At 40.8% G+C, this 16,051-nt stretch overlaps 3 protein-coding genes across 5 annotated transcripts; 1 reads left to right on the top strand and 2 right to left on the bottom strand.

The window, feature by feature from the left end:
• Positions 1-1,097: 1,097 nt before the first annotated feature.
• Positions 1,098-6,557, bottom strand: zcchc8 (zinc finger, CCHC domain containing 8). Its single transcript, XM_061071648.1, has 14 exons — positions 6,373-6,557; positions 6,175-6,217; positions 6,017-6,091; positions 5,461-5,563; positions 5,300-5,368; positions 5,106-5,209; positions 4,809-4,874; positions 4,637-4,697; positions 4,406-4,542; positions 4,147-4,283; positions 3,906-4,021; positions 3,587-3,673; positions 2,794-2,914; positions 1,098-2,493 (listed from the first exon to the last, which is right to left on the bottom strand). Exons 1-14 carry the CDS (start codon positions 6,545-6,547, stop codon positions 1,547-1,549), a joined length of 2,241 nt encoding a protein of 746 aa, XP_060927631.1. The 5' UTR covers positions 6,548-6,557; the 3' UTR covers positions 1,098-1,546.
• A 544-nt stretch (positions 6,558-7,101) lies between these two features.
• On the top strand, positions 7,102-9,233 carry si:ch211-110p13.9 (uncharacterized protein LOC562347 homolog). The gene is made up of 4 exons (XM_061071438.1): positions 7,102-7,339; positions 7,951-8,080; positions 8,176-8,309; positions 8,390-9,233. Exons 1-4 carry the CDS (start codon positions 7,220-7,222, stop codon positions 9,143-9,145), a joined length of 1,140 nt encoding a protein of 379 aa, XP_060927421.1. The 5' UTR covers positions 7,102-7,219; the 3' UTR covers positions 9,146-9,233.
• A 295-nt stretch (positions 9,234-9,528) lies between these two features.
• rsrc2 (arginine/serine-rich coiled-coil 2) lies at positions 9,529-15,832 on the bottom strand. 3 transcript variants are annotated; one of them, XM_061071433.1, is made up of 10 exons: positions 15,735-15,832; positions 14,004-14,145; positions 13,549-13,589; positions 12,166-12,329; positions 11,878-12,009; positions 11,656-11,772; positions 10,886-10,971; positions 10,543-10,796; positions 10,367-10,456; positions 9,529-10,250 (listed from the first exon to the last, which is right to left on the bottom strand). In XM_061071433.1, the coding sequence occupies exons 1-10, from the start codon at positions 15,738-15,740 to the stop codon at positions 10,065-10,067; spliced, it is 1,218 nt and encodes a 405-aa protein (XP_060927416.1). In that variant the 5' UTR covers positions 15,741-15,832; the 3' UTR covers positions 9,529-10,064. The 3 variants fall into 3 exon arrangements, with proteins under 3 accessions (XP_060927416.1, XP_060927417.1, XP_060927418.1); XM_061071434.1 differs by having other exon boundaries at positions 9,529-10,244; XM_061071435.1 differs by lacking the exons at positions 14,004-14,145; positions 15,735-15,832 and having other exon boundaries at positions 12,166-13,211.
• Between the last annotated feature and the right edge of the window lie 219 nt (positions 15,833-16,051).

The following is a 16,051-nucleotide window of genomic DNA, read 5'->3' as shown; positions in this document are numbered from 1 at the left end:
GAGATACAGAACATTGTGTTTCAATGGCGTGTAATCAAACTTTGACGCCAAGCCAGGGTCACACCGTGTGACGAAAATCGATCTTTGAGTTAGTTTGTATCTACATCTTGTTGTGATGACACTCATCTCAATTTGAAGTTGATTTGATGTAAGCCCTGGTACAAGTACCTCAAAGTAAAAAAAGTGGAATATGGCCAATATGGCCACTAAATTCAAAATAGCAGGCTTCCTGTTGCTTTTTTCTAATTGCACCTATAGACTTTTCTGTTTGACTGGTCATGATACACATGTGTATAGATTTTTGTGAAGATCGGTCAATGTGAACACGTGTCAGGGGTCTCGGGGGGAACCGTTGAGCCATATTGCCACACCCATTGAAAATTAAAATTGTTTAAGCCCTCAAAAAGCCAATTCATTAGCCTGAAAATAATAAATAATCCTTACAATTTCAATAGGGCCTCACTGCACATACATCTTCTTCCAGTATTCAGTTTCAGCCAAATGTGGCGGAAAAGGAAAAAAATACTTTTTAACCAAAGGCCCGGGAGTATTGATAATCCTTTTCACATGACTTTGTAAGAGGTTAAATAACTGATATATAGCAGTCTCTCTGCGATTGCCAGTTCAGCACACCCAGACATACAGTGCATTATATCTACTTGCAGGCGTCTATATTTGCATAAATATGTATGTAGGTTTATGTAGGGGGCGGCTGTGATTCAGTGTGCATCGTGTGTGTGTAAGTCATTTACAAATCTAGAGTGCAAATATTCTACATGCATGGGAGTGTCCGCATCCACTGTATGAACCAGTAATTTGACTGATTCACATTCCCTATGTGGGGGAGTTCTCATCTTTAAACACTTAATACACTTGTGATGAGTTTATTTGAGTCTATAATTGAACAAGTCATGGCTTTGATGGTATGAAGAAGGTAACTTCAGCAATGTGCTGAATTTTATAATAAAGACAAAGATAAGATGAAACTTTTTAACCTCATGGGAACCATATTAAAATAGTTTCAAGGCAGATTTTCAGTTACATGCAGTTTCATGTGCAGGCTGTGCAATGATAAAAAAAACAAGGGAGAGAAGGGATAATAGCGACACGGTCAACTTGTTCACTGACACACAAATACAGCAAAATAAAAAAGCACTGACGCAAGCAGGTTTCCTTGAAGATTTTAAAGAAATTCAACTAGGACGAAAATAGAAAAAGCCTTTTAAACAACATATGAAAATTAATACAGATCATATTTCCATTTTTACAAATTTTACAATAAACTCAACAGCAGCAGTTACACCACTACTTTAAAAAAATCAGAGACTAGTAAGTCAAAATCTACAAACATCTGCTGTTGCATCATCTGCCACTGCCCCTGCCACATTGTATGTTTACAATGTGGCAGGGGCAATGTATGTTTTTTGGATGAATTTTAACTTAACTTGGTACAAAACAATAAACTGCTAAAAAAAGACATGCTTGATAGGCTTTTGGGTTAAAATATAGTCATTAATCCATGTGTACAAATCAAGACAGTGCATTTTTATTTTTTCTTTGCCAAACTTCGAGGGGAACCTTTAAGCAAGTCCCTGATTTTAAGGTAGGTCCCTGTGGCTTCAGCAACTTCCGTGAATTCTGGTGTATCTTCAAATAGAATGATGCCAGCGGCAAACTTGCTGCGGTGAGGAACAGCTATTATCTTCTCAGTTTGCTTAAGAGAAGAGTCATCGTCAGCACCCCTGTTAGAGAGATCTGGATCGGGGCTCTGCAGGTTGTTATCCTGGGACTTTACAGGACCAGGACTCTGAGGGCTGTCGTCTTGGACTTTGAGTGGTTCGGGGCTCTGAGGATTGTCGTCTTGAGATTTGACAGGACCAGGGCTCTGGGGGCTGTCGTCCTGGGATTTGACTGGACCAGGACTATGAGGGCTGTCGTCCTGGGATTTGACTGGACGAGGGCTCTGAGGGCTGTCTTCCTCAGCTTTGACTGGATGAGGGGTCTGAGGGCAAAGTTCTTGATTTTCTGGTTCCCTTTCATTTGTACTACTTTGCCCAGTTTCTACAGGTCTCCCTGTGTCCATTGCTTCTTCAGCCTCTTCTGTTTCTACATGAACAGGCGTGGACACGCTCGGTGAACTGGGAATAGGTGTTCCCATAGTAGGTGTGTCACAGTCACTATTTGTGGCAGTGTCAGCATTTTCTAGAGCTGCCCAAATCAGCCTCTGTTGCTCCTCCAGTTCCTCCAGTGTCAGCTCATCATCTGTCCCCTCCACAGTATCATCAACTACGACCCAATTCTGCCCTCGCAGAGCTGGAGAACCGTTGTTGGGAGTAGGAGGAGGCGTACCTTTCGGGAGAGGAGGGGGAGTGGGTGTAGCTGGAGGAGTTCCCATGGGTAAAGGAGGTGGTGAACTGAAGCAAGGAGATCCAGGGGGCAGCGGTGGTTGGAACTGGAAGTCACCTCTGCGACTGTTATATGGTGTTCCTGGATCTGAAAGAAGAGACTTATTAAGTCACTACAAGTTTAAAATATCTACAAACAAAGAAGCAGCGGAATTGAAGTTTTTATGTGTATATCTGTATTTAAGATGTAACTTAAAACATAATATTTGCTTCTTGCAACTCATGTGTGAAGGAACAACTAAATGGAAACCAAAACAGTATTTTGTGGATCAAGCTATAAAAAGTGAAGGTCACTGGATTTTGGAATAAAGCTAAAAAATATTACAAATTACTATTAATTAATTTAATCTTGTTTTCTGGACATTTAAGACTCATAATATGCTGTTACCTGATTCAATATCCATATCTGAGCTTCTGCTGGAGTTCTGATCAGGACTGGGCCGGTTCCTCTTCCTCTGCTGTGGAGATGAATCCGATTCATGGCGCCTCTTGTTGCAGGTGGCACCAGGCTGCAAGCAACGAAGAACAATGAGATTAATTATGGACTCTGCACAAAATGCAGTCATCACACACTAATCCTAATCTGATAGAGTGCCAATGTAAGAAAGATTGATGCTACAATGACAGACAAGACTGTGAATTCACATTAGTATGATTGGGTTCCTGAGTGGGATTATTGTGAATGGACCTTTATGTAAAACAGAGTGGCAGAGTGAGTCCACCCATCACACACATATAAAGTGTTTTTTCATTTTTATCCTCCTAGCTGAGACAAGAATATTGTATTCCTTAATTGTCTATACAGTATGTCATTTTGAGTTATATCAATATAGTAAGCAAAATTGTTGACTTTGTATGGTTCATTTCCATGTTTTCTAACAATGCACAAAGAGCAGAATTCATGTCTGAAAGAGACGGAAATGGCTTAAATAACTATGATGTACAAATAATAATCCTACAGTCCTAATAAAACATTAGTTTCTATTGAAAACATGTCTCTCATTGTAACTACAGTGGTGAATAAGTCTAGGTCTGACTAACAAGATCCAAGGTGTTTTTGTCAAGTGTTGACATGCAAGTTTCAGAAAGTTTGGTTGAATTTGCCAGATTTTCAAATAGGAAGTTGTTGATACAGGAACCCAGGAGGAAACACCTGACCACGGAGAGATTAAGATAATTACCATAGGAAAGTTGTTGGACAGGTACGCTGCATAGTTTTGCTTCATATGGTGGCTCTGCACTGGAATTGAACCGTACTGCATGAATTCCTGGAGGTCAGAAAAAAAAGGAAGAAATACATAATTAAAAGGAAGTATTATTAAAACATAAAATATACAGTAAATATATTTGATATTTATTTATATGATTAATGATAATAATCTGCCTTTGTATTGCACTCTTAAAAGTGAACAAAAGAGATAAGACATAAAAACAGTATAACTAAATGCAAATCAAACATTCCCAAAAGCTTTCAGAAATGAACCGTGGTGTCGGACTTACATCTTTCATTTTGTCTGGTGCAGGGACATTGAAGCCGGGGAAATCTTTCAGTTTGGAAACATCATAAGAGTTGTTTTCTGGCTTACTACTCTCCGATGTATTGCCATTATTTGAAGCTACAAAAGAGGAAAAACATCATAGATTAAGCTATTTTTCTGTACATTTTAACACCACCCAAATGATTTGCAGGAGTTTAATGATATGACACACAGTTGTCAGTTTGATTTACAACGCCCATTACCATCGTAAAGCGCTAAGCCAGAGTTTTCCATCTCTGCCTCTTTGAGCCAACCTGGAGGGTAGCCGAGCTGCCTCATGCGATAAATCAGAGGAGGAAGGGTGTTGCCATCAATTCCCAGTGCTGCCAACAGCTCCTCGCTGTAAGTGAAAAACACGGTGAAAAACACTGAATAATCTAGATTTACTTTTACTTGTTCCAACAGAAACTACATGTGATTCAATTAAGCTAATTTCTGTTCAGTGCAAAGTAAAAGTCCTGCCTCATGACACCAGGCTTGTATTTCGCAAAGCGCTCCTCCACTTCATCAGCGTGGTAGCGCTGGTTACTCGTCATGGACTGGTTGCTGTTTTGATTGAACTCTTTTCTTCTCTCATTGATTGCCGCCATGTCTTTAGGCTGTGGAGGTGACAATATAAAAATGTAGTTAATCAAGTTATGACTCTTGAGTTTAACTTGGGTTAATGCCATACTAATGACTCATCACTCTCACCTTGGGACAATCTCTCAGCTGATGACCGCTGCCACCACAGTTGAAACACTGGGACTTGTTTCTAGAATGAAAAGATCAGTGAATGGCTCATTATACACCGTGACTAGACAAAGCAAGTCATAAACACCAGATGGAAACTAAATTAAGCTTTTATTATTAATCCCAGTCATACCTTTTGTCTTTCATTTCGATTTCCTGTCCATCTGTTCCGACAACTTGGTTGAAAACCTGGTGATAGCTTTGCAATAATTCAGGAAATGATATTACATTTTCCCATACTTATGAAATATCAAATTATATTGTCAACTTATACCCAGCAGCACTACATTTTAAAATAACAATTAAAATGAATAATTATAATAACGACGACACCTTTCCCAAACTACAATATTCCTCTCCCTTGTTGAAATCACCTGTGGAGAACAAATACAGGGAGGGATTGTTTGACACGGCACCATCTTAAAGATACGTAGGAATGTCCCAGCCATCTGTCATCTGGGGGCTGTCATTGACCAGAGGCTGCCCAAGTTTATCAACGCTGAAAGAAGAGAAATACAACACACTTCCGACCACCTACGACAGAAACAAAAAATTTGTTTATATATATGTTGCATTACTCAAACCATTGAGATACCATTTTGAAAAATACCAATACATACTCACTTTAAAGGCTTCCGTTGTTGTTTTAACATTGCTGGAGGATGGATCTTCATCCATAGCAATAGCTGAGCTCTTTAGAAAGGTAAGAACAATTATTTCCTATTTCCTCTACATATATAACCTTATGGATATTAATAACAGTAAAACAAATTCTGGGTAAATACCTGTGGTTCGACAAAAATAGGGGATTGTTTCTTTTCATTTCCTGGTCTCTGGTGCTTCAGTATTACATTACATACGCAATCTTCAATCTCTTGGCGACACAGCCTAAATGACAGATAATAAATTGTTGTGGTTTTAGATGTATAATGATTACTGTGATTTATTGTTTCAGTAATGGATAAGCGGAGAGGAACACTCACACAGTCCAGGAAGGGACTAAATAAGAGGCCATTTAGTCTTATTCGTCATCATACGAATAAGTATAACCATTAAATTAAAAAAACTTAAATTCCTGTGAATAACGTCATTTAAAGATTTCTTTAAAACTTTATTCAGAACGAAGACAGACATGGTTAAGTTCACTATGCAAACAAATAAATCAAGTTATTACAGTAGCCATTACGTGCAAATCACAAACAATGATAAAAAATGGCAAAAAAGAAACCACAAATGACAAGAAACAAAGGGAAATAAATGAAGAGGGATTTGCGATTGTTTTGTACTTGTGATTAGCACTTGAGGGCCACCGTAGATTAATAACACTGAAACATTGCTCACTTTGAAATACCGTTGTTCGCATAAAGGATTTGAAGAAGGGGTCCGTCGGTGTTGACATCTTCGATCGTGATGCCGCTGTAGAATCAGAGGGGAATTAGCTTTAGCAACGAGTGATTAGCTTTACTGGTAGTGCGATTAACCGAGTGTCAGCCCGTTACCTCGGCCGTGAGAGGACATTCAGCTTCCTCCTCAAAACTGTATGTGCGCTGTGGGTTAAGGAAAAGAGACAAAGAAGAAGAGGAAACCATTTGTTTTGGTCCCACACAACGGCTAATGAGCTAACGTTGCTAGCAGAGCCCCGCTAGCGCTACATCCACAGAGCTAGCCCGCACAGCGCGGGTCGGACAGAAGGATATTCTCCTCGGTGAGTCTCTGGATGGAGTCCTCACTCTCCTCCAGTTTCCCCCGGAGCTGGCTCGTGTCCTCCGGCTCGTCCCCGTCATCTGTGAAGCGAATGTGTGTCGGTCCCGCCGGTGCGGAGTCATCGAGCTGCTCAAAGAGTTCACTGTCCCCGAAATCTACGTCCGCCATTTTCCGCCCAGCTCCGCTACTGAGCGACCGGAGTTCACAGGTCAAAGCGGCGACTCTGCGCATTCATTGGTCCTTTACTGTGTGACGTGTGGAGGAGCTGTGACGTGGATTGACGAAGGATCAGTGGTGACGTTTTACCCAGGGTCACGTCTTCCAGGTTACATGACGCCTACAAGCGGGTACAGCCTTGCTTCAAAAGTTCTCCAACAACTACAGAGAATTTAAGACACGCATATTTCCACCACATTTTATCAAGAAGAAGACCACACAGCCAAAATATGCTTCATCTCAACCAACTGCAATTTTGCATTGACCTAAAGTATCAGTACTAATACACATGTTATAACAGCATCAGTCACAGCAGACATCTTTCTTAACTTTTGATCTCTTTAATAAAAAAAAGAAGCAGTTTCGCAGTGATAAGGTTGGTGGTAGTTTTACTAAAGCAAAAAGTTTTGAATGTCTCATCTTCCTTCGTGTGCTACTCGTTGGTCTGTAAGACAACGCTGAGGGGTCAACATGATCTCGTTCCATTCTTCTTCGGTGGATGCAACTGTGTTTGTAGCAGCCGCCTAACTTCAGCACTTTGACAGTGTTCAGAGCAAATACCCGGTGTCCCCGGGGAACAGGGCCGAGCTGAGGGTCGGTGTGAAGCATCGTTTGCTTCCAACAATGTCCAGCAGCTCATCTGTCCACCTGACGCTGCCGCAGTGGGACGGAGGCTCGAGGAGAATCCGCTTTATTCACCTGGTGGGTGGGACATCGTTCAGGCTGACAGAGAGTCCCCACAAGGTGAGACAACTACACACTGCAGGCTCTTATTGTTCTTATAGCAACTGCATGTGTTTATTTATAATAATGCCCCGCTAGAGGGCGCTATTTGGGCCACCATCTTCATAACGCCAACCAAAACAAAAACAGATGGTTCGAAATTGTATTTTGACTATTGAATGTTTGAAACATGTTTTTTGTTTGGTATGAATGTGATTTACACAAACACGAACTTAAAGGGATTTACTCATCATCTACTCATCGCTATGTCAATGGAGGGTGTGGGTGAAGTGTTTGAGTCCATTAAAACACTTGAGGTATAATTGAAGTAAATCGTGACCTCCATAAAATGCCTCCATACTCTTCTTGTGGTGTCATCCAAATGATCAAAAGCCCAGACATTCAGATTTGACTCGAAACTGCGTCATTTACACCGTGCATTAGCCCAAATGTCCTGTAATCTTACATGTGGCTTATGGATTTGTATTGGAATTGGCTGCAACGCTGTTTACCTCTGAAACTCCTAGATTCGCTGTAGTTCATTTTTGGGTGAACTATCCCTTTAATAAGAGTTGCTTGTTAATGGAAGACTTCGTAAGGAGGCGGCCTCATAGTTCACATGTGTGTTTCAGGCTCCAGTGATTCCTCTGTATTTAGGAGCTGATGTCTTCTCCAGCACTGACGTCCGCACAGAGAACCATCCCAGATACCACGCCAAGTTCGCCAAGAAAGGACTGGCCACCAAAGTACACTTTTCCTCAGGTAAATGACATTTATCTATGTGACCTACACCAGTGCACACACATGCACTGCCTCTCACACCTAACGCTTTTGTCTCCCATCCTGCCTTGTTGCAGCATTCAGGTTTCACGGGTTGAAGGTACCTGCTGCAAGTAACTGTCTCTGGTTCTACAGTATTCAAGGGCTTTTTCGTGTGGCCTTTGAGATGTACAGTAAGCAGGAGCAGCTGGCTGTGCTTGAGAACTTCCAGGTGCGGTACTGTTCATATTATGCATGTGTCTGTGTGGTGTTCATGGTTTGTTTATTTACTTTATGTCCTTTCCTCCGTAGGACGTTTGGAAATCGCAAATAAATGACAGCCCTCTCGAAATGAGTTACAGCCTCAGTAACCTGCTCGACTTTGCAACACCCAGCAGCAGGTGTGACTCAAGAAACAAGGCATCACCACCTCAGCATTGCAAGGTTGGCAGGGAACTGGACGCACTAGCCAGTGACAGATCAGCAGATCACGATTACTGCTCTTTTCCCAGGAAGGGCTTGCTAACTGAACAAAGACAAGTTGTAGCCACAGTGAAGCAAAGATTGCACAGCTTGGATGACAAACTCTCCTCTGAGAGTCACAGCCACACAGAACATCTGGAGACTGTCTTGCTACTTTTGGAGAACATTGATCGGCTCGTAAATGGGAAGCTAGAGGAAAAGGATGTGACCGAAACGGTGTTGGCCCTGCTAAAGGCTAAAAACTGGGGCTCTGTATACTCAAGTTCCCTGCTGAGCTGTATGGGACGGTGGCTGGGCCAGCAGTTTCATGCAGCCAACAGTAGCATCAGTCAGAAAGTGGAGGGCTTTAAAGTTCAGCATATTGAGCGAATAAGTGACTTGCCCCCTGCTGAGGAACTAGCCACAGAACTGTTCCCAGAGGCCATGCAGACGCTGCTGCTTCACTGGATGGGGTTGAGTGAGGAGTCCACTCTGGAGAAGAGGCACAGTGAATATCCAATCCTGCTTCTTATCCTGGAGTTTGCCAACCACAACCTGATCACTGGTGTGGCTCACGTGCTGTACTCCAGTCTAATATGTAAATAAAGATGAATTCCATGTGGGCGTCAACAGAAGCACTTACGATTCAACTCAAGTTCCAGTGCTCTAATAAATGTATATTTTGTATTTTAAATTTACAAGACAGTCTCTTTTATGTGGCAAATACCATATCACTTGGTCCGATACCAAGTAGGATTATTTGACTTTAAATAAAAACTTAATTTTGGTATTATGTCATTCTACAAATTTTTTATTATTTCAAATACTTAATTCAACACCAATTTGATTCCAATGTTTAATCCTTAGTTTTATCCTTAAGGCCAAGCCCTCGCAAAAGAACCAACTTCATTTGAACCAAAAATGTGATGACCCATATACATATCACAGGCAATAAATAAATTAATGAGGTGAGGTCTGAAAAACCTTACTCAACACAAAACTAATTTATTTCAAGAATATCTGAAATGTGATTACTCTTCTCGGACCTTCCTCCATCAGCTGTCTTGAGACAAATGCATACCACAGCCCACAGCTTGTTTTTTCCCAGTCAGTAGAAATAAAACCATTCTGTTAACGACACTTGCCTCAGAAGCATTTATCTAAATGGATGGAAATAGTTTTCACTTGAACCACATTATAATCAGTTTTTGTTCAAACAATCACATATCAATATATTTCAGTTAAAACAAAAAAAATCTAACACATCATTCAAAACAAAAATCTAATTCTAACTAGCATCAGCGAGTCAGACTGATGCTTCCTTTACAGAAGATGTACAGATGAATAATCACTGAGACAAACTCAGTGTCTGGCTATTTACATACTAATAAGGTTCCGATACAGGAGATGTTTGTCCATAAATAAATTACAGATTCAGAGCAACATCCATGCAAGCTTTAAAGCTAGCGATGAATTGGTAGTCCTACATGACCAGATGAGCGATGCTGACAGGATAGGTTTGGCACTAGATGGAATCCATTCCACGTGAGAAGGAGGACGTGAAGCCGAGGCCCATTCCCCTCGAGGTGTGTGTCTGAGACCGGGCCATCTCATATTGAACGTCTAGGTTCCGGAACATCTCCTCCTGTTTTTGGAGAGTCTTCAAGCCCTCCTCGTTGAGTGGTTTGGCAACTTCAGCCTCGTCCTCATCCTGTAGAGACGGGAAATTATATTTAACTCAGACGCAACAGGTTGGAATGCTGAAATTTATATCTGAGGATTTCACTGACACACTGAGATTAAGTAAAGTGACATTATAATACTTACTTTAATACCCATTAGTTTGCGAAACTTTACGTTTTGGTCCTTGTTTCCAAAGTTTAGCTTCTCCCACAGCTCAGTCGTCTGGGACTTGTCCTTAAATATTAAAAATAGATCAGTTTCTAGAGTATAAGCCTGTACCATTCCACTGGTGGATAATTGATGGCAAAACCAAGTCTTACCCCCTCCTTCTTTCCCTGCCATAGCTTCTTTCTCTTTTTCTCCTGCTCTGCAAACTTCATAGGATTTACAGCAGATGGGTTGTAGTAGCTCGGCACAGCGATACCGGTCTCTGCCAGAGTTCTTGCTTGTAGGATTGCCATCTGTGCCGCCATGGCAATCTGAGGTGTGACCTGCGTCCCAGAGGCCAGGAGAGCCGCCACATTGATGGCAGGGTGTGAAGCAGCAACAGCAGCTGCTGCGATAGGGGCAGCCACTGGAAACAAAACACATGGAGGCAATCAATACCTGACGCAGACTTAATTCAAAATTTCGAGGTTTTTCCTCACAACATGCATTTCTCACCTGCAGTGATGTCCTGTGGTTCCTGCTGCTGCTTCTCAGATATTTCCTTCTCCTTTTGCTCCATTAGTTTCTTGGCTCGCTCCAGCCTGGAAAGGAAAAGAATGAAAAGAATGTTACCCAGCTTGTTTACAAATGATTATGATAATGATTTTTTTAAGTGCATTAAATTTTAAAATTATATGTGTGGACCTAGTCTATAAACAAACAAAAATAACACATCACATCACATTTAAATAAGATGTTTTTATTCAACAAGGTAAAGTTAAGAATTTAATTGAAATGAGGGGAGAGAGAGGAGCAACAGTCCCCAGGGCATTGTGGAACAGAGTTCCCCGGCCAGAGACAAATTGTGGAAGTTCTAATTACATGGTCTGAGTCTTAGACACCTACATCACCGATCAGTTTACCTTTTTCTTCTTGTTTTCCTACCAATGTAATTTCCTTTTATGAACAACAATACTCTCTGGCATGTGCAACATAGATGACAAGTCTGAATACAGCCACAACCAGTGGTCAGAAACCTATTTGAGTAACTCAAAGAATGATTGCTGATGACAACAAGCTTTACGTTTATGTTTTTTTGGTTCCATTAATTCTACCTAATCTCTGCTTGGCCACAAATTTATTAGAAAGGTCAAGGCGTAATCAAACTACAGAAAGAAGCTTTGCAGCCACAATTAGTGAGTTGTGACAGGAACCACCATCAGCAGCAGCCAGTTCAGAATGACCAGTCATCTAAAGTGTAAATGCCCTGTACGCTGTTGCCTTACCTTCTGGACAGGGCCTCTTGTGCATCCATAGCTGTGTCTCTGCCCCGCAAGACAGGTGGGTTAACAGACCTGCTTCTGCTCTTTCTGCGCACTTTTTCAGTCCTTTTCTTCCGCTCCCTGTTGAAACAACCCAAATAATTCAATGAATATTATGTTCATGTCGAATGGTCAACACGGGGCACAAAAGTTCAAACCCATGCTCCTAATGTAAATTGAGCCCACCTGCTCTTACTGCGACTTCTACTGTGATGACGGTGTTTGGTCCTTGAACCTGAGCGAGAGAGGGCCTTCTTCTTCCTGTCCCGGCTGCGTGACCGCGAACGCCGTTTGTCCTTACTTTTACTGTGATGCCGCCTGAAGGTAAAAAGATTCAACAACATGAATTAAATAATTTAGGGAAAAAGATTTTAAGTGCTACAATTACGTTATCCATTAAATGCTACCAGACCCACGATAAGTTTTTCTCTTTAATTTAACAGGCCAAAAGACTTACTGACTGAACACACTAACCTCTCTCGTGAGTGTGACCTGGACAAGCTCCGGCCTTTGGAGGGCTTCCTGTCTTTGCGTCGGGATCGCTCCTCTCCATTGTCTGAAGACAGTCTCTCCTGTTCTTGCTGCTCATCTGTTTTTCGTTGTGATTTTGAAGGCTTCTCGGAGTCTCTCTTTCGTGCCTGTTTTAAGAAGAAGTTGTCTCTTTCAGAAAATGCAACAAAAAGAGTTAGTACCATGGCTACAGCAGAAGGTAAAAATGTTGAAGTGCTGGAAAAAAAAACTTAAAAATTCAAATCCATTTTCTTAACATATAAAAGTCAAAAATAAAGTCTTTCTCGGAACACGATTACTACTGTGGACATTTCTGTGATACAGACAAATTTGACTTTAACATGATTAAAGAGAATTAATCTAACCAGCATGTTTGGAACTTCGCTTGTTACAATAGTGAGCATGCAAACCTTATGATCTGATTCTGAGGGAAGACTTCATGGTAGTTTGTCAGTTGAACCAGATAAACAATTCAATATGGCCTAAATACTTTGAACTTGAACCTACTGTAAAGTGGGATTAGGGATGGGCATCCAACTTACTTTTTACAGCTTCTCTACTTAACGTCATCCAAATCACACAATAATAAATTAAAATGAAACATATTGGTAAACTTCCTCAAATAAAAATATGCATTTAAAAAATATATATATTTTGTTTCCAGGTTTATTCTACTTAACTCAAAGGCAGCCTCACTGTTGATCTCACGTGAACATAATTTAGACCATGTTCCCATGAGATAAATATCGGTTACTGTTCTCTTTAGAATTCTAATTAGTTTTTACAAGACTGAATTTTTTATATTGGCTAAGGTTAAAAAAAGATACCATCTGGATTCATTAAAAGATTAATTTGATCAGCTATGCCCATCCCTAGATTCAAGAGTTAATTCCAAATAGTGAGACACAAATAGGAGTTTGAATGGCAGATAGTTACCTGTCCCAGTAGTAGACATATTATTTTGCTATGTCAGCAGGGTCTTCTGTTCAGTCTCTTCGTGCATTAGCACGCTGAGTATGATTTATTGTAGAAATGTTATCATGTGATCTACACACAGGATGTCACAAAAAACTAAAAAGAAAAAAAAATCTACCCTTTCTTTAATATGGTTACAAATACTGACACATATCCAAGGATGAAAGCTTCCATTGAGATATGTCTTCATAAAGGAGGGTAAAAAAAGACCATCTCCATCTATTTCTTTTGTTCTAAAATTTGGTTATTTTAACATAACGACCATAATAAAAACATACTCACCTTGACCTAAAACTAACTAAGGCTAAAACCTAAGGCCTTCAAATTCACATGAAATGTGTTTCTAATCATAGATATGGACTTATCATTTACCTCTTTGCTCCTGCTGCGACTCCGTCTGTTTTTTCTGTCACCTAAAAAAGGCAGAAAGCCGGTTGTTAACAACTATACACGTATATTTACAAGCAGGATGAGGAAGAGTGCATTTGGTGAAATATACAATACAGACTCAATGTGGAGTATTTGAAGCAGCGAGTTGACTAGATTTGGGAATAGTTTCAATCCTGTGCACTAACTAACTGTGCACTTTAGTCTAAAAGAATATAAGAGATTTGTCCAAGTAATTGCAGTGATCATATTGAAACGTGCTGCATGGTAATAAAACAACCAGAGTCACCTCCCAAATATTGGGGTTCTCTCATTTTTGAGGCCAAATCAGAGGGTTCATCTTCTTTCAATGCTGCACTTCACAAAAGGCATATAGTAGTAAGAAATGCCATCATGGGGCCATTTTCAGTGTTGTCTAGATACTTCTACTGAATACTAACGTTTTCGGTCCCTGGATCTTGACCTTGACCGTGAATGGCGGTGTTTGGAGCTTCTGGGAGATCTGGAGGACTCCATGCTGTGTTTTTTTCTGTGGTGAACTGGGGAGCCTGTTCTGGTCATGTCGACAGAGTCATCACTTGCCTACAACAATGGATGAGAAAAACCATGGGCAGCAAATCAGTGTAATGCAATATGCTCAGTGATATATACCCTCCCTAAGGCAGCGTGGACGTCAGCAGGTTTTATTTTGCTGTTGAATAATGATGAACAAATATGTGTCCCCCAAGACCCCTGGAAGGCATTCACATAAATCGATACACAGGTGTATCATGACCAGACAAACAAAAAAGTCTAAGGTGCAATTGGAAAAACAACAGGAAGCCTGCTAGTTTGCATTAAGTGGTCATTTTGGCCATATTTCACATTTTTACTTTGAGGTACTTGTACCAGGGCTTACATCAGATCGACTTCAAATTGAGATGAGTATCACCACAACAAGACAAAGATACAAACTAACTAAAAGATCGACTTTTCGTCACACGGTGTGACCCTGGCGTGGCGTCAAGTTAGATTACACGCCATTACACACAAGGTTCTGTATCTCAGACATACATGGACCATGAATCTTTTGATGCTGAGCCGTAAAACAAACAACTCCACTCCTGCAGTGACACAATCAGTGGTCATAGATCAAAGAAATCTTTGATGTCTTGCAAAGGTGATGTGTGTGTGTGTCTCTCTCTCTCTCAGAATTGGGACATTTCCTCAAACCATGTAAACATTGAGGTACGGCGAAGGTTCATCCTTCGTCAAAGGAGACGATGTTGTCATAACTCCACTGTGCTTTGTCCTATCACCACCAAACTTCTGTCTCATGATCAGAGTCCAAGCCTGAACAGCTCTATGTGTCAATATTTCCTCAGTCATATCTATTTTTTTCAGGCAAAAGGCAAAACGCATGCAACGCTTCAAAATGCATGTGCTCATGCCGCTCAGTGCTGCTTTGCGGTCCCAGAATTTTTAGTTCTGTTTGTTTTGTTTGTTTTACCATACCTCTCCTATTATTTCAGTCCCACATATTATTGGCGCAGGATCATATGCAAAACAATTAATCAGTAATTCAATATTGTTTTTTAAAGGCATAAATGCAACTAATGATATTTTATTTAAGAATTCTATATGGGGACAGTTTTTGTTGTCTGTCGCTCGGGCCTAGTGACGATCAGTTCTCTTCAGCTTAATGAAAATCATGTGAAATCAATGAGTTCTTGTTTAATCAACTGAACATTTACGTAAACCAAGAGTTACAACAATTTAGTTAACATGCATGGGTGGTTATGACACAATGGGGGGTCTTCACAATGTTGACTGTTTACTCCTTGTTTCTCTTTGCTGCGCTACCTCGAAATACGATTTGCGGTAGATTAAGTATCATGACTTTACAACCGAAATAAACTCAAGACTATTAATGATGACGTCGAACAACACACATGCACTGTTGGCAAACGAGCTAGCCAGAGAAGCTACGTCTTCTTCCTCTTCTTCGTCCACCATTCATACTTCCAACACAGAACAATTCAGCCCTGGCTCGGCCGCTAAGCTAAGTGATGCTAACCGCCATCTTTAAGTGACAATATATTTTTTTAACATCGATATACACTGACAGCAGAGCTCTTCGGATTTGATCATATGCAAACGTGTGTGGTTTGTGTTCATGTGATGGTTCTTACCGACATGATTCCGGAACACGCCGTGTATGTAACGCCGCTGTTCGGTGGACCGTGCACACGGACTTGGAGAGGTATCCACAGCTAACAGCTAGCAGCTAACTGCGATGTAAGGCTAATCTGACCTCGGGTTGCCAGGTTCAGCCTCTCGAATCCAAGAGACTCAGGGACGCCACAGACAGCTGCTGAGCCCAGAAGGAGGGGAGCAACCAAGAAGCAGGGGAAACACTTAATCATAAATAAACGAAGATTATTCTATTCCAGGAAAATCTGTATATTCATATTTAGTTAAATAATACCTACACATAATACGGTGTTAC

Source organism: Limanda limanda, chromosome 5 (assembly GCF_963576545.1).
Source record: "Limanda limanda chromosome 5, fLimLim1.1, whole genome shotgun sequence".
In the NCBI taxonomy this organism is placed as follows: Eukaryota; Metazoa; Chordata; class Actinopteri; order Pleuronectiformes; family Pleuronectidae; genus Limanda; species Limanda limanda.
This window is presented reverse-complemented; position numbering and strand designations above follow the sequence as displayed.

Coding starts and splice junctions, on each gene's coding strand:
- zcchc8 (XM_061071648.1), bottom strand. CDS start 6,547: ATGGCGGACGTAGATTTCGGGGACAGTGAACTCTTTGAGCAGCTCGAT. Junction 4,698..4,808: donor ATCGAAATGAAAGACAAAAG/GTATGACTGGGA, acceptor TTTTCATTCTAG/AAACAAGTCCCAGTGTTTCA. Junction 2,494..2,793: donor AGATATGGATATTGAATCAG/GTAACAGCATAT, acceptor CTCTTCTTTCAG/ATCCAGGAACACCATATAAC.
- si:ch211-110p13.9 (XM_061071438.1), top strand. CDS start 7,220: ATGTCCAGCAGCTCATCTGTCCACCTGACGCTGCCGCAGTGGGACGGA. Junction 7,340..7,950: donor TGACAGAGAGTCCCCACAAG/GTGAGACAACTA, acceptor TGTGTGTTTCAG/GCTCCAGTGATTCCTCTGTA. Junction 8,081..8,175: donor CAAAGTACACTTTTCCTCAG/GTAAATGACATT, acceptor GCCTTGTTGCAG/CATTCAGGTTTCACGGGTTG.
- rsrc2 (XM_061071433.1), bottom strand. Junction 11,773..11,877: donor AGAAGTCGCAGTAAGAGCAG/GTGGGCTCAATT, acceptor TTGTTTCAACAG/GGAGCGGAAGAAAAGGACTG. Junction 10,797..10,885: donor ACCACAGGACATCACTGCAG/GTGAGAAATGCA, acceptor TTTTGTTTCCAG/TGGCTGCCCCTATCGCAGCA.